Raw genomic sequence first — 25,052 nt, forward strand, 5'->3', positions numbered from 1 at the left:
CCCTACATGGCTTGGGTCCAGGATATCTGAGGGAACACCTGCTGCCGGCATCAAGTTCCCTTCGTCCAGTGCGCTCCCACAGGGAGGGTCTTCTCAGGGTGCCGCCGGTAAAAGATTGCCGGCGGATAACACCCAGGGGGAGGGCATTCTCTGTGGGTGCACCTGCCCTCTGGAACCAGCTGCCCGTGGAGCTTAGGACTGCCCCCAACCTCCGTTCATTCCGCTGGGACCTGAAAACCTGGCTCTTCGAGCTCTCCGGCCCAGGCTGAGAATTTTAACTGGGGTTTTTATTTTTTTTAGGGATGATTTAATCTTTTTAAATTGTTTTTAACTTTTGTATTGGGTTTGGTTTTAAATACCCTGTAAACCGCCCTGAGTCCTTCGGGAAAGGGCGGTATATAAGTCTAATCTAATAAAATAAATAATGCCGTGTATGCTTCTTTGCGTATGATTATTATTAAAAGTTTGTACAGCAATGATAAGAATTGATACCAACTAATAAGCATTTAGAACAGAGGGAAGGAGGAAAGAAAGAAAGAAAGAAAGAAAGAAAGAAAGAAAGAAAGAAAGAAAGAAAGAAAGAAGGAGGGAAGGAAGGAAGGAAGGAAGGAAGGAAAGAAAGAAAGAAAGAAAGAAAGAAAGAAAGAAAGAAAGAAAGAAAGAAAGAAAGAAAGAAAGAAAGAAAGAAAGAAAGAAAGAAGGAAGGAAGGAAGGAAGGAAGGAAGGAAGAAAGAAAGAAAGAAAGAAGGAAGGAAGGAAGGAAGGAAGGAAGGAAGGAAGGAAAGAAAAAAGAAAGAAGAAAGAAAGAAAGAAAGAAAGAAAGAAAGAAAGAAAGAAAGAAAGAAAGAAAGAAAGAAAGAAAGAAAGAAAGAAAGAAAGAAAGCTGAAAACGTGAGGTGCATCTTTACATCCAAATAAGGTTTGTCAAAAATAAAAATTAAGATGAAAGAAATAAGAAATAAATACATAAGAAACGAGGCTGACAACTCGAGGTGCATCTTTGTACCTACATTTTTATAGGCCAAAAATTAAAAAAAAATACGATTAAAATAAATAAATAAATCTTGCAAATTTGATTCTCTGTACTTCAGTCACCGTTGGCTTCCTCAGCTCGATCAATGGGCAGGACTATAGATCCCCAAATCCCCAGCTCGGGTGGCCAACAGTCCTTTTAGAGAATGTAGGTCGTCCCGGGCCTTATAAACCGGCCAGGTTGGCTGTGGATGATGGAATTACATTCCCAAACCCCGTTTAAGTATACCGAATTTTGCAGAGGTGCTCGTTGCTTCACCTTTCCACTAGAGGGCGCGCCGACACAAGCCAGGGCTCCGCCTTCTTTATAGGCATTTATACCTGACAGATTTGGGTTTAAAAAGGATGAAATGAGCAAAAAAAAAAATGAGGGGTCTCCATCGAAAGAGAACAAGGATCTTTTGGCCCAGGAAAAACAAAACCCTCCGAGACGGAAAATTATTTATTTATTTATTTATTTTATTATTTATTTATTTTTATTTTTTTTAAATTCTCTAATTTTAATTTATTGCACAGATGTTCTCAATTTTATTTTTATCTTGATTTCTGTACTTATTATATGTTTTTGTTGTTAGCCGCCCTGAGTCCTTCGGGAGATAGGGCGGGATATAAATCCCATCAATAAATAAGTAAATAAATAAATAACTACGGGGTTGCTTCAAAAGCGGTGGAAAGAATTGGACACCGCGCCACAGAGCATGTACAGAGTGCCTTCCACACCCGCCCATTGCAACTGTAAGTTGCAATGGGCGGGTGTGGAAGGCACTCTGTACATGCTCTGTGGCGCGGTGTCCAATTCTTTCCACCAATTTTTTTGCACCCGAGTTTGTTGTTGTTGGTTTTTTTTTCCAATTCCCGGGGTCCAGTCCTAGTGCAAAAGCAATCAAGCCTTCGGAAGGGTCTCCGAGGGGTCCCCCGTCCCACCCCAGGGCTTGATTTCTCCACGTCCACCCGAGAAGGAAGGGTGCAGATGCAAAGCTTTCCCACCCACCCACCGCACGGGAGACCCTCGATTTTTTTTTTTCTTCCCCAACAGGGGAAAAGTCCGCGAGTGGAGAAACGGGCTGATTCACACGTGCAATCCCCCTTCCCTTCCCCGGGAGCCTGCTGGGCTAAACGGGTTAAAAGCAGCAGGGGGAGGGAGGTCCTCCTTGCCGCTAGAGGGCGCCCTCGCCCCCCTCTCTCTTCCCCACCCCCCCACATCCACCCCCCCCACCCCCCAAGCCAGCCAGCAGAATCCGGGCAATGGCGAGGCTGGAGCTTGGCAAGAGGCAGGAACCCAGCTGAAGTTTGCACAGGTTAGGTGGCAGGCGCGTAACGTCTGCAGGCGTGACCCGGTTCCTGTTTTGCAATCTGTGTGTGGGGGGGGGGGTGTCCTCCTGGCCCCCCACCAGGTCCCTTCTGGGCGCCCCCTCCCCCCATTGCAATGACCCAGCTGCAGTTGCAGCGGTTGCAAATTTGCAGTTTTGCAAAACGGGGGGGGGGGGCGAGGGGAGAAGGAGGGGTACGTGGGGAGACCTCCCTCCCCTTCTCGCCCCTCCCTCTCTCTTCAGCTGACTGTTGCTGGGGAGGAGGGGGGGGTCGTTGGCTTGCAGGGAAGAAGCCCCCCCTCCTCCCCCTCTGCAATTTCCTTCCTGAATTTGGGGAGAATTCCCACCTGGCTCCTCCTCGTTTTCCTGTTGCATTGCGCTGGTTTTCCTGGATACGGCGGGGAGGGTGGGGGTGGGCGTCACTGGCTGGGGAGGATGGGATCTGTACCCCAAGCTCCTTTCCCTGCCGCCCCAGCCACCAGCCCTCCCCTTTCTCTGCCCACCCTCCCTTTTTTCCTCCCTTCCCCCTGCAGCCAGCCGAGCCTCTGTGTCCCAGGGCAGTCTATCTGAGCTCTCTTTTCTCGGTGGGGAAGCCTTGGGGGAGCAGCGCCTGGTCAGCACCTTGCCGGGGATTATGGGGAAAAAAAGAGTAGCGTCTTAAACCCCCCCCTCCCCCAATCAGGGTAACCAGCTGCTGGGTTTTGACATCAATTTTGGGGGGCTGGGTTTTTTTTTGGAGGGGGGGATAACGAGAAAGACGGGGGCGGCGCCAAGGGAATGGGTCCCGTGTCTGCGGCGAGCAAACAGGTGTCGTTGTGGGTTTCTCGTTTCCTTTTCGGCCTCTTTTCCTCCCCCGTAAAACTTGAACCCAAAACTTCCCCCCCTCCTTTGACTTCCTGCTTTGACACCTGTCTCCTCTGCCAGGCAGCCAAGCCCCGCCCCTTCCTCTCCCCCCCCCAAATCTCCAGACCCCTCCTACCCCCTGGTTTTTTTGGGGGAGGGGGGCTCAGGTAGAAATAATAATTTTCCAACCTCCCCCTTCGAGGAGGCGAGTTGTCCTCTTCTTACAACGTTCCGTTTAGTGACCGAAGTTACTAAACGGCACCCAAAAAAAAGAGAGAGAGAGAAACTTAGGACCGTGTTTCACGCTTACGACCGTCGCAGCATCCCTAGGATCAAAAATTCAGAGGCTTGGCAACTGGACTCGTATTTATGACGGTCGCAGCGTCCCGGGGAGGGGGGGTCATGTGATTCCCCTTTGGCAACCAAAGTTAAGCCGCAGCGCAGCGATTTGTTTAACAACGGCGGCGAGAAAGGTCGCCAAACAGGCGAAACTCGCTGCACGACGGTCTCACTTAGCAACGGGAATTTTTGGGGCTCAGTTCGTGGCCGTAAGCTGAGGACAACCTGTTTCCAGTTAGCTTCCCAGCCCTCCTTCGCTCGCCCGTTCTTCCCGCGGAAAAAACACCCAGACAGAATTTCTAAATTCCGTCCTAGGCTGGCTGCATTGTGTCAGACGTGGCTCTCTGGGCGTGTGCAGAGTTTAAACACCCCACCTCCTTAAAGAGGAGGGCAGATTAAAAGAACAGGGCCTCCTCGCTCAACGTTTCCAGAGCAGGTTTGTCCAAATGTGGCCACTTTAAGGCCTGGGGACTTCAACTCCCAGAATTCCCCGCCAGCAAATTATATAAATATAGAAACGTTTTGATCTCTGTTTTCCAGTTTCCTTGTGTTACCCCTGCAGTTTGGGTTAAGGATTGAACTTGTGGATTCTTTTTTTTTCCTCTTCCCTCCCCATGTCTATTTCCTTTGATGCTATGCTATTTCAGATCGTCCTTTATCCTGGATTCACTTAACAAACGTGTGAACAGAATATAGAATGAAGAAAATAATAGAATAGAATAGAATAGAATAGAATAGAATAGAATAGAATAGAATAGAATAGAATAGAATAGAATAGAATAGAATAGAATAGAATAGAAATAATAGCATAGCACAGAAATAATAGAGTGAAAAATTAGAATAGAATAGAATAGAATAGAGTAGAGTAGAATAGAATAGAATAGAATAGAATAGAATAGAATAGAATAGAACAGAATAGAAATAATAGCATAGCATAGAAATAATAGAGTGAAAAATTAGAATAGAATAGAATAGAATAGAATAGAATTCAGAATAGAATAGAATTCAGAATAGAATAGAAGAATAGAATAGAATAGAATAGAATAGAATTCAGAATAGAATAGAATAGAATAGAATAGAATAGAATAGAATAGAATAGAATAGAATAGAATAGAATAGAATAGAATAGAATAGAATAGAATAGAATAGCATAGCATAGCATAGCATAGAAATAATAGAGTGGAAAATTAATAGAATAGAATAGAAGAATAGAATAGAATAGAATAGAATAGAATAGAATAGAATAGAATAGAATAGATCAGCATAGCATAGCATAGCATAGAAATAATAGAGTGAAAAATTAGAATAGAATAGAATAGAATAGAATAGAATAGAATAGAATAGAATAGAATAGAATTCAGAATAGAATAGAATAGAATAGAATAGAAGAATAGAATAGAATAGAATAGAATAGAATAGAATAGAATAGAATAGAATAGAATAGAATAGAATAGAATAGAAATAATAGAGTGGAAAATTAATAGAATAGAATAGAATAGAATAGAATAGAATAGGAATAGAAGAGAATAGAATAGAATAGAATAGAATAGAATAGAATAGAATAGAATAGAATAGAATAGGCAGTTGAAGACCTTTCCTGGTTTGAGTGTGATTTTTTTTTAAAAAAAATTAAATCCGACAAAGCCTGTTTGCAGGCTGGCCTTCCTCGCAGGGAGAGCGTGGGCAGATCAGCCGTAAGCTGGGATCGACGTAAAATTGTGGCTGGGGTGCGCAGCCGGATGGTGGCCACCTTCAGCCAAAGGTGGGTAAAAACCAGGATGTCGGTGCCGGGCTGTGGTGAGAGACTGGTGCCTTTTGCAGGCAGATTTGGCGTTTGGGGTAAGGACTAAGAGGTAGACCAGACACCCCAAAAGTTTGGGGTGACCACCATTCTGAGCATTGGGGTTTAATGCAGGGCTGTGCCTCTGCTGCCTTCCTCCAAAGCAGCCTCGGATCTGTGGCTTATTGTGTGTTTTCCCCGTCGCCGGAAGTTGACGTCAGTGCAACTGAAATTTAAGCCATTTTCCTGGACTTGCTAGTTGTCTGCCTGCGGGGATATTCTACCCAGACCACCCCGTCGTCTGGGGGAAACACGCAGGCTTTGCAGAGAGGCTTTTCGACATGGAAAATAACCCCCACTTTGACCCCAGAATTCCCCCTCCTCTCTGCCTTCAGCGCATCCCGAGAGACGCACATCGTGGTTTGTTGTTTTAGTAGCGAGTGCCAACTAGGCCCAAAGATTATTATTATTATTATTATGCGACAACTCCCAGCGGGAAGAATTGAGTGTGGGATAATCCGAAGTTGTCGGGAGTGGGCAGATTCCTGGCTGCCTGGCACACAGGCAGGAATTCAAACGGTAGAGCTGGCAGCCCGTTATCCCGGGGCGGGAAGGGGGGTGGGAGGCCTGCGTTGTGTCTTTTTGCAGAATCAAACAAAGAAATACGAAGCGATCTAAATAAACAAATGCGAAATAAAGTAAGCCAAGGTTGAAATGATAAATACGTATAAGAAGTTGTTTTGCTGCAGGCCGAAAATGGCGGTCAGGCGGGGACAGCGGTGGCCCTGTTCTTGTTTTCCCCAGCCAGGTGATGGCGGAGGTGTGAATTGTCGTTGTGCCAGACCCGAAATAGCTTTGTGACACTTTGGCACTGGCAAAGGGGCAGGCAGATAACAGCGGCTGCCCTTGTAAGAGGGGAAAACCCGGGGTTTGCTCTGCATGCTCTGTTGTTCTCCAGCAAGTGAGACCCCATTAATTCAAGGGGGGGGGACACACATTGGAAAACAAGCTCCCTGCAAGCAGAAAAATAGCACTTCAAGGAGAAAAGTGTCAGATTTTCAATGAGCCGGGAATGCTTGTCCTCTCCGTCTCCTTACTGTGGTTTTTCGGCAAGCGAGACACCGTTAATTTGGAGAGGGGTCACATTAGAGTTCCCCGCAAGCAGAAAGGTAGCACTTCAAGGAGAAAAATGCCAAATTTTCAATGAACCGGGAATGCTTCTCCTCCCCGTCTCGTTACTGTGGTTTTTCAGCAAGTGAGACCCCCCATTAATTTGGAGAAGGGGGGGTACACATTAGAAAAGCAGCTCCCCGCAAGCAGAAAAGTAGCACTTTCAAGGAGAAAAGTGCCTGCCAAATTTTCAACGAGCCGGCAATGTTTGTCCTCCCCATCTCCTTGCTATTGTCCTTCAGCAAGTGAGAACCCCCCCCCCATTAATTTGGAGAAGGGGGAGGAGGGTCCACCTTGAAAAATCAGCTCCCCGCAAGCGGAAAGGTAGCACTTCAAGGAGAAAAGCGCCTCTCCCTCTTTGCCAGCGCCGTATTTTCAACCAGCCGGGAACGTTTGTCCTCGCTGTCTCCTTAAATGACCCCATTTTATTTTCCTCGCTTCCCCCCCTTTTTTTTTTCTTTTCTGTTTTTCCAGCTCTTTTTCTTCACCCTGGGATTCGCCCGAGCCGGAGCTCCCCCTGCGTGTCTTTTGCGTGCCTCTGAGCACGCACAGAGTTCACGGCAGATGTCCCGGTTTGGCATCTCAAACCGAAAGGCCCGGTTGGAGAAAACGTGACTTTTACTCTGAATAAATCTCAGAAGGGAGGGGGGGGTGGAGGGAAGTTTATTTCTGTTTTTAGCGAAGTTGAGAAAGGAGAAATGGGGACTTCCTTTTCTGACTCGCCCAGCCCTTCCCGGCGTTTTGCATTCGCTGCAAAAAAAACCACAATCCGAGTTGTTCTCTGCGCTGAAAACCCACCGGTTCGGGGCAGCGAGTTCGAAAAGCGCTGAGGACCCCCTTTCACGCCCCCTCTCTTTGCTTTGGAAACTTGGAGGTGCCATCCGCGGTTCAGCCGGGCGGGCATTGGGCACCCAGCGCCGGTCATTCGGTCAGTTGGCACAGGTTGACACCTAAAAGGAAGAAGCGTTGGGCCGGAGGAGGAAAGAGCACAGTGCCCAGCAGCCTCAACCAGGCAGAGCGGGGTGGGGGTGTGGACTCCAGATCCCATGGTTCTTGGCTGTTGGAGCGATGGGACCCCGAGTGCCGTTGGGGCCATCACAAGCAAAGGCTGGCTGACTTATTCGAAGACAGAAGGGTTTTATTTTAAAAAATTTTCTGGCCTTTTTTTTTTTAAAGGAAAAAAATACTTTTTTAAACTTCCTTTTTCGCTCTCCTTGAGCGTATTTCGATAGAAAAGATTCCCGTGCTTCTTTTTGATTTTTGAATTTAAAATTTCTTCCTAATCGCTTTTTTCTCCCCCCCCCGAATTCTGTTCCTTTTCTTCTCTCCCCCCCTTTAATAAATATAATATAATAAAAAAAAAATTATTTTATTTTTGAAATAAATGCTCTTTTTTTTAGGCTTCTGCTTTGACCTTTCCTCCTCCCTCCCCTCTTTATTTTTTTCAACAAACACTCTTTAAACTTCTTTCTGAATTCTTCTTAACGGGCCTTCTCCCCCTCTCCTTTTTTAATTTTATTTTTTTTTAAAAAAAAAAAAGACTGCTGTTTAAACTTCTTTTTCCACGTTTTGTTTTTCCTTTCTTCCTCCCCCTTTTTCGGGTTTTTTTTTAAAGAAACAAATGCCCTTTAAACTTCTTTTAAAGCTCTTTTTTAATAAGTCTTCTCTCGCTTTTTATTTTTATTTTTGTTTTTTTAGAAAAAGAGACTGCCCTTCAAACTTCTTTTTTTCACATTTGGCTTTATTCCTTCCTCCCTCCCCCTTTTTCTTAAAACCCAAATGCTCTTTTTAAACTTCTCTTTAAACTCTCTAGTCTAGATGGAAACGTAGCAGCCCACTGTTTCCGGCTGCCGGCGTTCGAATCAAACTTGATCTAGGAAGCGGGAATGACGGGGGGGTGGGGAGGGTCTCCCGGCTCCTCCATCGCAAACGGACCCTCCAACGTTCCGCACAGACCTTCCGCCGTTGCCCGGACAGGCTGGCGGCCTATGGTGGGGCTGGGGGCCCTCCAGCTCCTGGCGTCACCCTCTCGTTTCCTTGCCTTGCTGCAGATGCCGTGAGCCCCCGCCATGGCGGAGGAGTGGGCCCCCCAGCTGGTGGACTACTTCGTGGTGGCCGGACTGGTGGACACTTCCAAATCGCTGGAGGATGAGAGCCCGGCCTCTCGTCCGGCCCGCCCGAGCGAGCCCATTGTGGACGTGGCCGTTATCGTCCGCTCGCAAGGCGAAGAGGTACCCCACGGCTTCACCAGCATCGACCGGACCACCGCGGGGCACCCGGTGGAGCTCAACACCAGCCTACTGAACAACCCCCAGATGTTCATCTGCTACCGGCGGGGGCGGGATAAACCCCCCATTGTGGAACTGGGGTAAGTCGCGGAGGGCTCGGGAGGCATCCGGCGCCAACCGGGAAGAGCTATCCTATCCTGTCCTTTTCGGAGAGAATTACGTACTATAACTCCCAGGATTCCCGCCCGAGAGAGATGCCCTATCCCATTCTCCAGGAGGGTGACCTTGCTTGGCTTCTTTAGGGTGCATTATGGTGGGAAGGACCAGCCCAAACCGGGCTACAAAATCATCGACACGACGCCGTACAGCCACTCGGCGAACCTGGCCTCGGGCGCGCCTGGTCACCAGCACACTTTCCTGACCTACCGGCGGGCCAGCGAGGGGCAGGCGTACAGCGCCTTGGGGATCACGGACATCTGCCTTATCATACCCAGCAAAGGGGAGAGCACACCCCACACGTTTTGTCGGGTGGACAGGAACCTGAACGCCGGGATGGTGAGTCGGGGACCAGGGGGATGACGATTTTTTTTTCTAGGCGCTTCGGATGTTGCAGTTCCCGAGAGTCCTTCACACCTCGCAGGGTTGTGGGTGTTGGGTAGAGGTGGTCTGAACACCCAGAGAGGACCCCAGTCTTGGAAACTCTTTAAAAAAAAACCACAGCAAGGGGACGAAGACAACTCCATGATCTTTTACGGAGAGCAGGGAGTTCCGTTCCTGGTTTTGTGTCTTCTTGGATAAGGCAGATGGACAGACAGCCTGCTTGTCACGTCTCTTCTGCTTCTCCGTTCGGCTGACAGCCCGTCTTATGCTCCTCTCCCCACAGTGGGGTCCAGCCCTCTATATCTGTTACAAGATGGCGCTCGCTAAAGGGAACACCCTGGTCTACGAAGCCGGTAAGGGTTTTCTTCCTTCCATGAGTCTCTGCTCTTCGCAGGTCAGTTGATTGGGCCCAGTCTACAAGGCCAGGCCCACAAAGCTAGGGATGCAGTAGTCAATCCCATAGTTTGCCAAAGCACGGAGAGCAGGGCAGTCAAGGGAGAGGCCGAGAAAGAGAATTAGGCTTTCACCTCTTCACCGTACGTTATTTCTTATTTTTCCCTTCATTCTGTATTTTAAATACATAGCTCAACCAGCCTCAAAATGGAACCAGAATAAACATTTAAAAGCATCCCACGCATTATAATTCTGCAGGAATTACTAGTTCTTTATGAATAACTGAATATATCCTGTTGGTTTAAGAGCCTGGAAATTGCTATTAAGCTTCGAAATAAACGTAAACATCAAGAACCATGATATTTACTCAGAACGCTGGCTGGGGGATTCTGGGAGTTGAAGTCCGCCCCTCTTAAAGCAGGCTGGCTAGGGGATTCTGGGAGTGGAAGTCCACCCCTCTTAAAGCAGGCTGGCTGGGGGATTCTGGGAGTGGAAGTCCACCCATGAGGGATCCTGGGAGTTGAAGTCCATCCCTCTTAAAGCCGCCAACTTTGAGAAACACCTTGGTCTGAATCCTCCCTCCTGTAAACTTGCTTCTTTTAAGCCAAGATGGTTCTTTTCTCACTCTCCAGGTCTCCTCAGCCGCTACCCGGAGGAGGACAACGAGGTTTTCCCCCTCCCCGAATCGGTGCCCGTCTTCTGCCTCCCCATGGGGGCCACCATCGAGAGCTGGCCGGCCGACACCAAGTACCAGCTTCCCGTCTTCTCCACCTTCGTGTTGACTGGCGCATCCGGGGACAAGGTAACCCATGTGCAGGAGGAAGGGACTTTCCCCTGGACCGGTCCGGAGGCGAGGGTGGGGGGAGGCCCAAACACAGAGGCCTAGATCTTCCTGTCACTCACTCAAGGTGAGCTGTGCCCGGAATAACCTGGCGCCCCTCTCCTCTCTCCCCACCTTACTCCAGGTTTACGGGGCTGCCATGCAGTTTTACGAGGCCTTTCCCCGGGAACGCCTCACCGACCGGCAGTCCGTTTGCCTCAACCTCCTCACCGTGGTGGACCGGCGCCCCATCACCAACAAGTCCGTGCAGACCCGGAAGAGCATCTGCGTCCTGTCTCACTGGCCGTTCTTTGACGTCTTCCGCAAATTCCTCACCTTCATCTACCGTTACAGCGTCTCCGGACCCCACGTGTTGCCCCTCGAGGCGTAAGTGGGGAGGGTGGGTGGAGGAGGCGGCTAGAAAGGGGACCCCCGAGGAAGCCCACAGAGGAGGCTATTGAAGGAACCAGCCTTCCTTTTTCCCACACGTGCTTGCGACGGGTGGTGTTCTCAGATAGACTGTGCCCGGCTTTGGAGGTTCGTTCAACAGAAACAAAAGGTTCTCCAGGCTAAACCCCACCGGCTTCAACGCAAGTAGCCCAAACCTCATCCCTGGGACATCCCCGTGTTGTGTCTACATCCCATTGACCACCACAAACCGAGATCGCTGGCATTTATTAAAAAAAAAAAAGGCTTGTTATTTTTGAACCATTTCATTTCTGGTGACTTCTATGTTGTTGTTTTTCCCACCCTAGGCATATTTCCCATTTCATGCACAACGTCCCTTTCCCGTCCCCTCAGAGACCTCGGATCTTGGTCCAGGTGAGTAGAAACCCCGTAGCCCGATCGGTAGGTGGATGATGGGAGTTGGCATCCATCGATCGAACCTCGTGAATTTGGGGAAAGAGGAAAGGAACTTGGCTTGTGTTTTGCTGGACCACTGTTAACGATTGTTTGCAGCGTCAGCCAGATGTTTAGCCTGGATTTGTCATTTTGATCCACCTCAAGTCCTTCCCAAGGACCTGGGGCAGGCAGATGTTTTTGTTTAATGCTTTAGGTAATAAATCCAATAATAAGATTAAAGCGCAGGATGTCAGCTGCTGCAAGCCGAGCGTGCCTTTGGCAATTGACCAGTGTTGATTTTTGTCAACGCCGATAGTATTATTATGGTTTATTTTTAGACTGGATGTCGCATTTTAATCTACCTTTCAGCAATTGTTTTTCTTTAATAATATTCAAGGTCTCCTCACAGGATGTCAGGTGTTCCTAGCTAAGCTACCTTTGGCAATGGATTGATGGGGATATATTCCTAATTTTCTGCCCTCCCCCCCTCCCCCCCACCAGTTTTCATTTCCCCAAAACAATTCCCCGTTTGCGTCTCGTTGATGACGCCTTCGATGCATTTCTCCCGGGTGCAAATTGGAGCGTGGGGAAGGAAAGCATTTTGCAGTTGTGCGTTGACGCAAGATGTCGTGGATCAGCTCCATCTGAAACCCTCTTTTTTTTTGCCCCTCAGATGTCGCCCTACGACAATCTGCTTCTTTGCCAACCTGTCTCATCTCCGTTACCTCTCAGGTAAGGACGGGACGGGATGAACCCAAATCCTGTCCGGATTCTGCTGGGAGAAAATTCAAAATTTCCCCCCTTCTCTTCGCAGTGGGGCCAGCTTTCTCACCCTCCTTCAGACCCTGGGCCCCGAAAACGCTGTGGCCCTGATGGTGGCCGTGTTGACCGAACAGAAACTCCTCATCCATTCCCTGCAGCCGGACGTCTTGACCAGCATCGCAGAAGCTTTGGTCTCGGTTAGTGACCATTGCCCTGAAGCCAGAAGACTGGGCAAGGGGAACCTCAAGAATGCAGGGAAAAATTGGGGGGGAGGGGGTGTCCCTGTGTACCGTTCCTTGGCTAAGAAGACCGGTCTCCCCAAATTGCAACGATCATTTGGAAAACTGTGCACGGGTGCATGGATTATCTGGCATAAATAATGGATGGACGATTGCGCTGAATTGCGGTCCCGCTTTCCTGAATCTGTGTGTAAAACAGGGATGCCCGACCTGGGTAACTTTAAGAGCCTTGGTGGAGCAGTGGGCTAATGCCTCTTTAAGTAACACCAGCTGCCTGCAATTAGTGCAGGTTCGAGTCCCACCAGGCTCAAGGTTGACTCAGCCTTCCATCCTTCCCAGGTAGGTAAAATGAGGACCCAGATTGTTGGGGGCAATAAGCTGACTTTGTAATAACGGCGCTTGGGGTGTGTGTGTGTGTGAAAGCCCTAACAAGCAGGCATATACATAGAATGAAGGCTACTGCTAAGCTTGTAAGCCGCCCTGAGTCTTCGGAGAAGGGCGGGATATAAATGGAATTAAAATTAAAAAAAAGACCTGTGGACTTCAAAATCCCAGAATTCCCCAGCCAGCAAATTGCATAAATACAGAAGCATTTCGGTCTCCGTTTTCCAGTTTCCTTGTGTTACCCCTTGAACTTGGGTTAAGAATTAAGCTTGGGAATTTTTTTCCTCTCCCCGTGTCTGTTTCCTTTGATGCTGTGCCATTTCAGATGGTATCTTTATTCTTTATCAAATCAAAAGCGCTCCAGAATTCATACACAGGTTTTGTTGATCTGCAGCTGCTCCTCCTAGCGAGGTCTTAAAAGCTGCCCAAGTTGGACACGCCAGGTGTGAAATGTCATATGCTTACACACGTATGTTGTTATTATAGTCTCGTGCTCCGTTTTTAAAAAAATATTTGGTCAAGTTGTGAATGTGTGGGTGTCATAATGGAGCTTCAACACAAACAAACACACACAAACCAGTTGTGTTTGTCTCTCCAGATGATTTTCCCCCTGTGCTGGCAGTGCCCGTACATCCCCCTCTGCCCACTCACCCTGGCCGACGTGTTGTGTGCCCCCGTGCCCTTCATCGTGGGGGTCCACTCCAGTTACTTCGACATCTACGACCCCCCGCACGACGTCGTCTGCGTGGACCTTGACACCAACACCATCTTCCAGTGAGTGTCCTCATCCTGCCAAGTCGTGGTCGTAAGTCAAGGTGTACCAGTATAGACTGAAACAGCAGACTTTTGAAAGCCTAAGGTTTTTTTAATGTTCTATTTTATACTAAGGAAGATCAAGATGAGGCTGCATTGAGTTTCTTTCTCACCCTTCCTTCCATCTCGGGGCATGCGAATTTTTCCAGAATTGATACTAGCATTCCCGGGGACCCCAGCAGGAGGCACTAATCGCAGGGGCAGCTTTGTTGTGTGTGCAGGTGCGAAGAGCGGAAGCTGTTGTCGTCACGCTCTCTACCCCGGAAGCCGTGTAAAGTGCTGCTGGCGTCGTTAAACTCCCAGTACCAACAACTTGATGAGAGTAAGTCACCACGGTCTTGGCGCGGGTGTCATAAAGTCTCAGAGGGCAGTTGGGCACGGACCCCCGAGAAGAGAAAGGTAGTAGAAGGGGACACTCAACTGCGACGTAACAATGGCGTTTTGCGGTGTTTGAGGAGTGCTCCAAATGCCAAGATCCATGATCTGTACTTTGGTAGATTTATGTTGCTACTACATTCCACCTTGTAGTACCTGCCAGAGGTTCTCCGAGCCCCAACTCCACTCCCTTTGATGCATCCCCCCCCCCACTGCAAAATATTAAACCAGAATTAAAACCTGCCCACCTTTGGAACTGATGGGCATAACTTGGGCAAACGCTGGTTTTGGCGTGGCCTTTTGTAGCCGACGGTTCGGTCCTTCCTTCGCAGTGTACAACCGTCCTGTCGAGGAGGCCTCCTTGGAGTTCCTGCTGACCGACTATGACGTCATTTACGGGCGCCGGAAACAGCTGGAGCTGGACATCCGAGGGGCGTTCCTGCGATTCATGGCTTGTCTGTTGAAAGGCTATCGTAGCTACCTCCGACCCATCACCCAGGCCCCTTCGGAGAAAACCCGGGACTCCAGCAGTCTGTTTTTCCTGCAAGGTGTAGATTCATTTCACTCATTTAGAGAAAGCCTCTTCCTTCGGGGACACAGGCACGGCTTCTTCCATTTAAAAATAAATCCTCTTTTAAAATGGCGGTTCTGGGAACGGGGACGCAAAACAAGGCAGGGAGTCCGGATAAGGGTACGGAGAGGAAAAACTCTTAGTTTAGGAATCCATTCCACCTTGTAGGGAAAAATTGGCCCGGGAAGGAATTGTTGCGTGTCTTTTCCTCATCCCTCCCCATTCCCTTTCCTTTACTGTCGTTGCTGCGTGGGAGAATAATTGCAAGAACTGTCGTGAAAGCTAACCCTCGCTCGCTCGCTCCGTCCCACACAGGCTTTCTGAAATCGCGGGAGCGAGCGTACCACAAATTCTACGGGCAGCTTTTGCGCACGCAGCTCTTCACGCAGTTCATCGAGGAATGCTCTTTCGTCAGCGACCGTCACGCTTGCCTGGAGTTTTTCGATTCTTGTGTCGACAAGGTAGCTGGAAGGGGATCCGAATTGGGTTTCGGTTTAATTCATGACTGCGCCCCAGAGAAAAAGGCATGGAGGTGACGCTCAACCCCAAAACTATTCCCTCGCCGTCCTTAAAACCCGAGCCTGGGTTGCAAGGGCTAGTAAATAACCCCGCCGCCACTATAGAAAGGAAGAAAAAGCAATTGTTGGCGGACCGCAATGGAGTCCCAAGTTTCTGTCACTAAGCGAGTCACTAAGTTAAGTGAGGTTTGCCTCCTTTCACGACCTTCCTAGCCACAGCTGATAAGTGACTCCTTGCCGGTTGTTAAAGTAGTAACACGGTTGTTAAGTGAATCTGGATTTCCCGCTGACTTTGCACGTCCGAAGGTTGCGAAAGGGGATCACGTGAGCTCCCGGGACCTTATGACCGTCATAAATGTGAGTTCAGTTGCCAAGCTCCTGAATTTGGAACACGTGACCTGCAACGGTCGTAAGCGTGGGAAAAGGGACCTAAGTTCAAAGTTACAACACCACGGGGAAACATGGGACCTAGGTTCAAGGTTACAACGGCGCGGGGGGAAAAAAAGGGACCTTAGTCCTTTTTCCCCAGGCCATTGGAACGTCGAACGGTCGCTAAATGAACTCTTTTTAAGTCGAGGAATACCTCTAGAATTTCAATTTTCCAGGCTTTTCTGCTTTGAAGGACACACACACACACACACACCGTAGAGCTGCTAGCTTGGAAGGGGTTTTTTTGTGTGTGTTTTCCAATGCTCAGAGCAGAGTTTCTACTTGCAAAGCCCACTTCTCCATCCTAAGCGAGCCGGCCAAGACCTTGAGAGGGTTCCCTTCGTGGGACGGTGGCTTCATTTTCAATTTTCTCTCTCTCTCTCTCTCTCTTTTTTTTTTTTAAACAATTCAGGTGCAGGTGGATTTAGAGAAAGCAGAGGAGGCTCCGCTAATTGAACTGGACGACGTCCAGGGCAGCGAACACACCGTCTTTATTATGCCCCCTGAGGAGCCCACCGGGCCCAACGGCTTGGAGCTTCCAACGAGTTACAAGTGAGTGTCAGCCAGGAAGATATAGCAAGTCCTCAGTTTACGACAGTTCGTTTAGCGACTGAAGTTAAAATAGCAATGAAAAAAAGAAAGAAGATCTAGGCGAACAGATTTATTTGGAGGGAGGGGTGCGGGGAAAGGTCTTTCGTTTCAGTATTCGGTTGCAGGTAGTCCTCATCTTACGACCATTTGTTTAGTGGCCAATGGCTGGGTTTTTTTTCTCGCTCTTATGACCGTTTGCATCATCCCCGTGCTCGCGGGATCAAAATTTCCAGAGGCTGGGCGACGGACTCGCATTTATGACGGTCACAATGTCCCAGGATCCTGTTCTCTTTCTGCTTTTCTTTTTCCTTGGCATTCCGACTGGATGCCCGTATAAATTTTTTTTTAAAGTGCCATCCGAGGCAAAAACTCCGTTACGGTTTTATTTATTTATTTTATTTTAATCCCATTTATACCCCGCCCTTCTCTGAAGACTCAGGGCGGCTTACAATTTAAGCACAAACCAATGTGCTTAGCAATAGCACATTAAACATTAAACACCATTAGGCTTAAAATTAATGTCCCTGCATCCCTCCTGCTACTCAGAAGGAGAACTTCAGTTTAGGCTCTCCGGTCATTTAGATACGACGGCTTCCCGATACTCCAAACCAAGCTGTTTCAGCGGCCTCAGGACCAGCTCATGGCCCCGCTGTGCCAAGCCCGCACCAGCGCCCCCAGCAGTCCTGCCCCTCGCCGGACCCAGCAGGTAAAAATTACCAGGCCTTTTTTTAATTTTGCAATCCAGCCCTCTGCCTTGGGATTTCTTGGTGGTCTCCCGTCCACAGACGACTCAGTCCTGAGTTCCTCCAGTCCCAGACAAGGTCGATTTTTATCAGCTTTTCTTTAAAAAAAAAACCCCACCAACAACAACTGAAATTAAACCTCCTTCCTTTTTTTAGGAAATTAAGGTGGCCCAGAAAGTCGCGCAGAAATATTCCTCCGTGCCAGATATGTGGGCTAAGTGCCTGCTGGGCCACTGCTACGCTTTGTGGTTTATCACGCTGCCCGCCTACGTCCGAATGGTGGCCGCGAAGGTACAAGCGCTGCACGTCGCATACGAGGTGCTGAAACAGATGGAGACCAAAGAGGTCGTCTTGCCGGACGAGGTGAGTGCCCATTCTTCCACGGAACGGTTCCAACTGAAACCGATGTTGTGAATAAAATTAGGATTGGGATAGGGAATAGAATAGAAATAGAAGAATGGAATGGAATGGAATGGAATGGAATGGAATGGAATGGAATGGAATAGAATATAGTTCCTTAGGAATTCACTCTCGGCTGCCCTTAAACGGCGGGAAAAGGGCATCCACATCCGGTTCTCGTTCAAAGGTGTGCTACCGCATCCTGATGCAGCTCTGCGGCCAGTACGGGCAGCCGATACTCTCCGTCCAAGTCATGCTGGAAATGAAACGGGCCGGGATCGTCCCCAACACCATTACCTACGGCTATTACAACAAGGTATTTCCGCCCCCCCCACCACCACCACCTCATTTCTCCGTTCAAGTCACCTCCTCCTGGGCTCAGCATGGTTCTTGTAAGCAGCTGTGTCTTCTCCGCCCCAGCTGGCAAAGGGGACATCGGTGCTATGCTGCGAATTAAACTCAGCCTTCCCACCCCTACTCCTCTTGCGCCGCAGGCCATTTTGGAGTGCAGGTGGCCGTCCAGTAGCCACGGTGGCCGTCTTCGCTGGGCCAAGCTTCGCAACGTCGTCCTGGGGGCTGCCCAGTTCCGGCAGCCTCTGCGCCAACGTCAACGCCAGCAGCTGGAGGTAGAATTGCAGAGTCTCGGCCTTCTAACAGGTACAGCTCTGAAAACAGGCGAGGCTCAACTTATCTAACAGTCTCCCCAGTCAGCATGTTTTAAGAGGGGTGGACTACAACTCCCAGAATTCCCCAGCCAGCAGGCTTTAAGAGGGGTGGACTACAACTCCCAGCCTGACAAACTGGGAGGGTCCCTTCTGATCCTCTTTCTCCACCGTTATGCAGCTGAGGGCTGTGCTGCCTCTTATCTAATTACAAAAACTTAACAGTAGCTCAGATAAACACGATGTCTCTCTCAAAGCGAGGGTGGGCTTCTTTTGTTTTTTACCAGCAGACAGGAAAGAAGCCAAGCCCCCCACATATCAACCCCGCACCGGCCTGCTGCGGCAGACCACCTGGTCCGGGAGCAGCTTAAGAGAGAATCCGCAACCCTCTTCCCTCGCAAAGAGCGGCAGCCTGACTTTTCCCAAACAGGAAATGCCAGCGGGCATAATCCCGGGTGAGTCTGAATTCCAGAGGAGGGGGCTTCGTTATCCAACAAGCGGGGAAATCATGGCAACCTTTTAAAATCTTACTTGCAGCCGGGAAGACCCTAGGTAGTCCCAGAGCCGAAAGCAATAATATATTGTCGACACTTCCTCCTTGGCTGCGCGGTGCACGGGACGGGCCCGGGAGCTCGGAGGGCAGCAGTCTTTCAGACATCAGCAGTTTCTTAACGGACGAGAGCGACAGGTTAACGCTGAGCAGCGTGGAGACCGGACAGCCAGAGGGAGCTACTCCAGGGTCAGGCCAGGCTACTGAAAACCGTCGCCTGGGGAATACCCCTCGCCGGAGTCTGACCGCCAAACTTCAGCAGTTTCTGTCCCCCATTAAGCGACCGTCCCTGAAGCACGGTTCCAGCGGGGAGCTCTCTCACGGGCGCGGCGCATCCGAGCACCGAGAATACTCCTCTCGGCAGAGTCCACTGGAGGGTCACTTGTTGCTCCCCCCGGAACGTCCAAGATCCACAGCCTCAGAGGTCGGTATCCTGTACACAGGATCGGGTGCGGAACGCGTCTTCCCTGCGATCTTTTCTCGCAGGTCCTTTTTCTCAACTTAACCGGCTCTTTCCTATGACAGAGTTCAGCCTCTCTGGGTAGCGAGTACGATCTCTCGGATACGTCCGTCTGCAGTTTCAACCTCCGGAAATCCAGTGATCGGTTGTCGGAGCCTCCGGCAGTTGAGGTATTTTTCCTCTTGATCCGCCACGCATCCTTTCCCGGGAGTCCTCGTCTCATTCCCACTCTTTCCCCGCGTAGAACGATTCTCATATCCTTTCAGGTGCTTCTTTCCAGCTGTTCGCGATGCCAAGCTTGCAACTTGCTGGTGTACGACGAAGAGGTGATGGCCGGGTGGAGTTCGGACGACTCCAACCTGAACACCACCTGCCCTTTTTGCGGACGTCTCTTTGTGCCCTTCCTCAGCATTGAGATTCAAGATTTCCAGATGGTTTCTCTCAGGTCCGAGTGCTAATTATGCTTACCTCTGATATCCTACCTCTGATATCTTGATCTTCCACCTGACTGTTTCCACACTGCCCGAGTGCCGATGGACCACCCTTGACCTTATTGTCTCGACTAGGGTTGTGGTGGATTGTTGTTTGTGTGTGTGTGGTTTTTGACCCTCCCTGTAACTTGGCTCACTTGCTTGAGCCATCTGCACTGTCTTCCAAGCTCTTCGTTCCCTTTCAGCAATGCTGATGCTTCTGACACAAGTTCAGTGTCCTCAGACTGGCCCCGGGACAACGAAGCCCCCTTGGCAGGTGGCCAAGGCCCGGTGCTCAGTGATCGGTCCCAATGCCTCCTGCTGGACGAGGCTGAGCCGGATCCACGGCGGAAATCCAGGAACGGGTCCCTGTGCAACGGCTTCAACGAACCCCCGGTACAGATGCCCACGTTTTTCCTCGTCCGGAAACAACAGATTTGGGATGGGTTTTTATGGCTTTATGACCATGTTGCTTAACAGTGGGAGTTTCTGGTCCCAAGTAACGTCATTAAGTGAGGGTTTTGAGAAAGAATAGCATAGCATAATGGAACGGAATAGAAATTCAACATAACTGAATCGCTCTTCACGGAGTCTGAGACTACAACTCCCATATTCCTGGGGATTGGCTGGGGCTCATGGGGAATTACGGCCCCTCCTTTTTCTCCCAGGTGCCTCAGGGTCCTGCCACCCATGTGGAGCAGCTGGCTTTCGCCTACCTCAGCCCCCTAGTCCTGCGTAAGGAGCTGGAAACCCTCCTGGAGAATGAGGGAGCCGTGTTCTTATCTCAGCCAGAGCTGGTGGACAACCATCCCATCATCTACTGGAACCTGGTGTGGTATTTCCAGCGGCTGGGGCTCTGCAGCGGCCTGCCTCAGCTGCTCCTGGCTTCCAAACACGTCCAGACGGCCTCCCAGGTAACACATCTCTCCCTACACAACGACCCTGCAAGGGAGGCGAGGTTGAGGAGGAATCTCAAGAACATCCCCAAGGAAAAGAGAGTTGGGACATAGGTCCATCTGGGGAGGTTTTGAAGAAAAGCCAACTCTTCAGAAGGGTGTTCCTGCAAGAGGCAAGGAGCTGGACTGTATGACCTTGAGGGGACCCTTTCCCATACATTTCTCCTGAAAACAGAACCAGCACCTGAGGAGAAATTCAAATCAGAATCCAGAGATTTTCAGTGTTTTTCAACGTTGTGAACTTTAAGGCAGGTGGACTTCAACTCCCAGAATTCCCTAGCCAGTTGGCTGGGGAATTCTGGGAGTTGAAGTCTACCTGCCTTAAAGTTCCCAAGGTTGATAAACTCAAACCGTTATGCTTCCCTTTCTTTTCCAGGTGCCGACTCCGGAGGGCCCTTTCGTCAACGTACGCTTGCTCTGGGACGTGCTGAGTTCCGATCCCGACAGCTATCCCCCTCTCTATGTTCTCTGGAGACTGCATGGTGTGTCTGAGTACAGTCCAGTGTTCCCTTGAACCTTGTTTTACAGTCCTTTTCGATGAGGATGGTTTTATTCGACTCATCTCCCAGTCAACCTCTGCGGACCCTCCTGGGACGCAAAGCGTCCCTTGGTGGTCGCTCCATCGGCATAACTGATCCGTGGAGATCCCGACGGGTTTGACTAGCCGTAATAGACAAGATGGGCATCGGTGCCATCTGGTCCTCAGGTAGCCACGTCTGAGTGGAGGTGGCATTCTGGATTCTTATGCCAGTCGTCTTCTTTCCCCAGGTCAGATTCCCACACGGTTGCAGAATTGGCGCAAGCATAACCACCCGTTCTCGCTCTCCTTCCTGGAAGCTGTCATTAACTATCTTGGCGTGGGCGAGATCCAGAAAGCCATCGCCTTCTTCATAGAAGTGGCAAGTTGTGCCAACTCTGGGCTGTTACGGAGGTTAGGCTTTCTTCTCATATGTCTGGGTCCAGCCCGTTACCCCCAGAAAAGGGGAACAGCAGGGGTGGGAGCAAAAAGGCCTAAAATTGGGGGCAGAACCTTTAGTTATTTTTTTATATATGTATATTTATCTCTCTTAATTATTTTTGATATTTATTGATATTTTTATTGACATTCCTCATTCATTTTTATCGATGGTATTTCTTATTTCTAAACCACCCATCTGCCGTAAAGAGAGTCTTGGATGGTGCGCATTATAACCGATAACAAAGCAACGTATTAAATTTTTTTAAAAAAATAAATTAGGGTTAAACATTTTTAAATTAGAGAATGACAAAGATCAAAAGGTGGGGGGGGAATCCTAAAATGGATATTTAATGTTGGTTTGTTGCAGGCGTGGGCGTGGGGTGGGGGCAGTCTCTCAAGGGACTAGCCAGCCTCCCTGGTGGTGGGGTCCTCTAATTAGTCCTTAATTTAGAATAGAGCTGGAAGGGACCTCAAAGGTAAAAATAATAATAATAAGTTGGAAGGGACCTTGGAGGTCTTCTAGTCCAGCCCCCTGCTCCAGCAGGATTTCCCCGAATGTTAAGTTTTGTTAAATGGGAAAAGTAAAGCGACTTTCTAACCAGCATCCTCTGCAGACACTGGCAATGACTCCCATCTTTTTTGTCTTTTTCAGGAGCGTTTATCGTGAATTTCTCTTTCTGAAAATAGCCGCGCTGGGCAGGGAGCATGTGGACATCGGTAAGAAGCTGGAGGGAGAAGGAGGCTGGGAGGAGAAGGATGGCCTCACTGTAGTATTTTGGGAATCGTCCCTTTGGGGCTTTGAGTCAGGCTGCCTCCATGAGGACTAGCACCTCGCATGGGCCCACTGTGTTTTATAATTTTTTTTATTTTTTTTTATTTATTGGGGGGGGAGCCACTGGAATCTCTCAGCCTGAGCACAAGACCCTTACTTGCACCCAGTGTGTTTTATAAAAGGGGAGGGGGAAAAAAACAGCATCAGGATTTTCCACCTGGAGGACTAGAAACTTGCCTCTGCCTGGTGTGCTTTATAAAAGTGGGGGGCGGGAAATGCTACTAAGATTTCCCACCATGAAGACTAGAACCTTGCCCGTGCCCAGTTTGTATTATAAAAAAGGGGGCGGGTTGAATAACGCCATAAGGATCTCTTACCATGAGGACTAGCACCTTGTAACTTTCAACGGTCGCTAAACGAAGGGTTGTAAGTCGAGGTCTGCCTGCACAAGCCGTGATCTCTGTGAAACACACACACACACACACACACAAACACACACACACTGCTTTTTCTCTCCCCACAGCTGAATTTGACAAGAAGTACAAGTCGGCCTTTTCGAAGCTGGCCAGCAGCATGGGGAAGGAACCTCTCAAGCAGCAGAGGGCCCAGCCCCTCACCACCAAGGCCATCGATTGCCGGAAGAGTTTCGGGGCCAACCTGGAGTGCTAAAAGGGGGCCCCCCCAACCCATTCATCTCTGCCTCTCCTGCTGCTGCTGCTGCTACTTGGCACAAAGAAACCCAGATGAAACCGGAGCTGATACCAAATTTGGGGAGGGGGAGGCTGGGAGGGGGGCACAGCCAAGTTCCCTAGGCTGTTTCCAGCACCCCTTGGCCCTTTTTGGGGGGGAGGATCAGGGGGTCCCAGTATGGAGAACAGGAGACCCCTTCCTCTTGGCCCTTGGAGCTGAGTTGCCTTCTTCCTCTGAAAAGAAACGAAATAGAGAGGAAGGGGGGGGGTTCTCGGGCCAGCACTGCACTTTGCACATGCCTAGGAACTCAGACTGCCCCATACACACACCCACGCACCAATTCTCTTTCTTCCTCCCCCCCCCCTCAAATTTGGGTCTTCACCCCTGTAAATGTCAATTTTCGTGCACAGTTGCAGAATTGAGGGTGGGTGGGCATAGTTAAGCTCCCCACCCACCCACCCAATGAAGGACAAGGCTTTCTGGTCGCTCCCCCCCCCCCCCCGCCCTCTCCCTTCCCTTCCACCCCTCCCAATTCATTGAGGGGGATTTCATTGGGGAGGGGGCAGCCCTCCACCGCCCCTCCCGTCCGAGGTGTGCTTGCTTTGTGTTTTGTTTTTAGTATTACTTTTACCCGTCAGTGTTACAAGGGGGGGGGAAACAAACTGAAAAGAAGCTATTTTGTAAATTTATTTATTACAGAGCCCCTCCCACTGTTTTTCCCTGTCTCTTCCCCCCCCTCTCCCGTTTGTGGCATATGCTTTAACTGTAAGGGCACCCCATTGCGGAAAGTGGGGTGTGCCGTATTTCTGTTTGGAGAAAGGGTCCTAGGACCCCCCCCAAGCGAGGATTGCCCTCTCCCCACCTCAGGGCTCAGTCCGAGCAATATGGACCCCACCCAGCCCCCCCCGATTGCGATGTTTGTGTTAACTGTTTGAGTTGTATTTCGTTGTTTTTTTTTTCCAATGTTCCTCTCCTGTAAATAAAAGATGCCTGTGTATTTTCCTTCCGGCCTTTGTCTCCCGTTTCATGATGGAAAGAGAGCCTCCGAGGACAAAAATGAATAATGCACTAAATGAATAATTGTAAGTCGAGGACTATATAGCACAGGGAAGGAAGGAAAGCCATCAAGGGCAGCTCCTTTGGCCATTTCGCCAAGCCATGATTTATGCAAGCCATCATGGTTCCTAAGCGACGGGAGGCTTACAGGCTTGTGCAATCCCAACCAAAGGTGGTTTATTCCATTAACCATGGTTGATCAAGCCATGATTCTCTCCTGGGATGGCTCCAGGGGGGTCATAGATGCAAGCCACGTTTGACTTGCTTTATAGCAAGCCAGGATCTGCCTGTTGCCAACCTGAGCCGTGCAAAGGCAGCTTAAGACTTGCCCAGATTAGGAGGCAACACAACCAGGATGTATTTCGGGGCCGTAATTATTGCACATTTTAATTAACAGGGATTATATTCCCTTATTGAAGCAAAGCAATGCGGCCTACGGTGGCCGGCGAGGGCCGAAAAAAAAAAAACGCCCCGAGGCGCCTACAGACTCTTCTCTCTTCCCCCCCCTCCCTCCGACACATCTTCCATGAGGCCGGGTACCCGGATGTGGCGGCTTCTTAAAAAAAAAAAAAAAGAGGGCGCTGAGATCCGCCGCCGCTCGTTGGCCTCGCCCGACGCCAGTCACCCGCTGACCCGAGCCAATGGGCGCCCTCTCGCGGCCCCCCGCGCGCCTGCCTCGCCGCGCCATTGGCCGTCCGGCACGTCGCTCCCAGGCGGCGCCCAACGGCCGTCGTCGCTGGCGGCCCGGAGGGCGGGGCGCGCCCGGCGGGCCCCGCCGCCCAATCAAACGCATTGTTTGTGGTGGGTGCCGGCTCCTCCGGCGGCGGTGGCGGCGGAGGTGTCGGTGTCGCTGCTGGTGGCGCCGCGTCTGCTGTCCGCCGCCCGGCCCGCTGCGCCCTCCCGCCGCCGCCGCCGCCGCCGCCGCGGACGCCGCCCTCCCGATCGGCCCGAGGGAGCCGCGGTCGCCGCCAGGTGAGTGGAAGCCGAGGGGGCGGGGCCGGCGCTTGATTGACAGCTCGGCGGCCTATGGGGATCCCCGCTGGCCTCCAGCCGCGGGCAGCGCGGGGGGGGGGAGTCTCCAGATCCTGGAGGGGGGGTCCATCAAGACGTGTGGGGGGGGGGGCTAAATTAGGGGTGTGTTTCCATCCTGCCTCCCCCAGGGAGACCCCGTCTGTCTTGGGGGGCTGGGCCCCCCCTTGGGTGGGGGGAAGGGCCCCCCCTTTAGTGGGGGAAGGGCCCCCACTTGGGTAGGGGAAGGGCCCCCCCCTTGGGTAGGGGAAGGGCCCCCCTTGGGTA

The 25,052-nt window shown here is 50.4% G+C and overlaps 2 protein-coding genes across 3 annotated transcripts in view; both read left to right on the top strand.

Moving 5' to 3' along the window:
- Window positions 1-2,262: 2,262 nt before the first annotated feature.
- DENND4B (DENN domain containing 4B) lies at window positions 2,263-23,702 on the top strand. Of its 2 annotated transcripts, none has more exons than XM_083374385.1 (28): window positions 2,263-2,330; window positions 8,526-8,842; window positions 9,005-9,257; window positions 9,586-9,655; window positions 10,328-10,497; window positions 10,661-10,902; window positions 11,271-11,337; window positions 12,032-12,090; window positions 12,173-12,317; window positions 13,342-13,517; window positions 13,778-13,878; window positions 14,264-14,479; window positions 14,818-14,963; window positions 15,862-16,001; window positions 16,623-16,746; window positions 16,940-17,146; window positions 17,370-17,498; window positions 17,677-17,839; window positions 18,135-18,299; window positions 18,382-18,818; window positions 18,920-19,024; window positions 19,121-19,299; window positions 19,531-19,720; window positions 19,993-20,238; window positions 20,657-20,762; window positions 21,049-21,211; window positions 21,891-21,955; window positions 22,534-23,702. In XM_083374385.1, the coding sequence occupies exons 2-28, from the start codon at window positions 8,544-8,546 to the stop codon at window positions 22,677-22,679; spliced, it is 4,509 nt and encodes a 1,502-aa protein (XP_083230511.1). In that variant the 5' UTR covers window positions 2,263-2,330; window positions 8,526-8,543; the 3' UTR covers window positions 22,680-23,702. The 2 variants fall into 2 exon arrangements, with proteins under 2 accessions (XP_083230511.1, XP_083230510.1); XM_083374384.1 differs by lacking the exon at window positions 2,263-2,330 and adding an exon at window positions 7,276-7,402 and having other exon boundaries at window positions 18,132-18,299.
- A 571-nt stretch (window positions 23,703-24,273) lies between these two features.
- GATAD2B (GATA zinc finger domain containing 2B) overlaps window positions 24,274-25,052 on the top strand; it is a 31,419-nt gene continuing 30,640 nt past the window's right edge. The window contains exon 1 of the mRNA XM_083374787.1: window positions 24,274-24,728. Within this exon, the coding sequence (XP_083230913.1) occupies window positions 24,283-24,728 (446 nt within the window). The 5' untranslated portion in view covers window positions 24,274-24,282. The remainder of the gene's footprint in view (window positions 24,729-25,052) is intronic.

This window comes from Vipera ursinii (genome assembly GCF_947247035.1).
Source record: "Vipera ursinii genome assembly, chromosome: 15".
NCBI lineage: Eukaryota > Metazoa > Chordata > Lepidosauria > Squamata > Viperidae > Vipera > Vipera ursinii.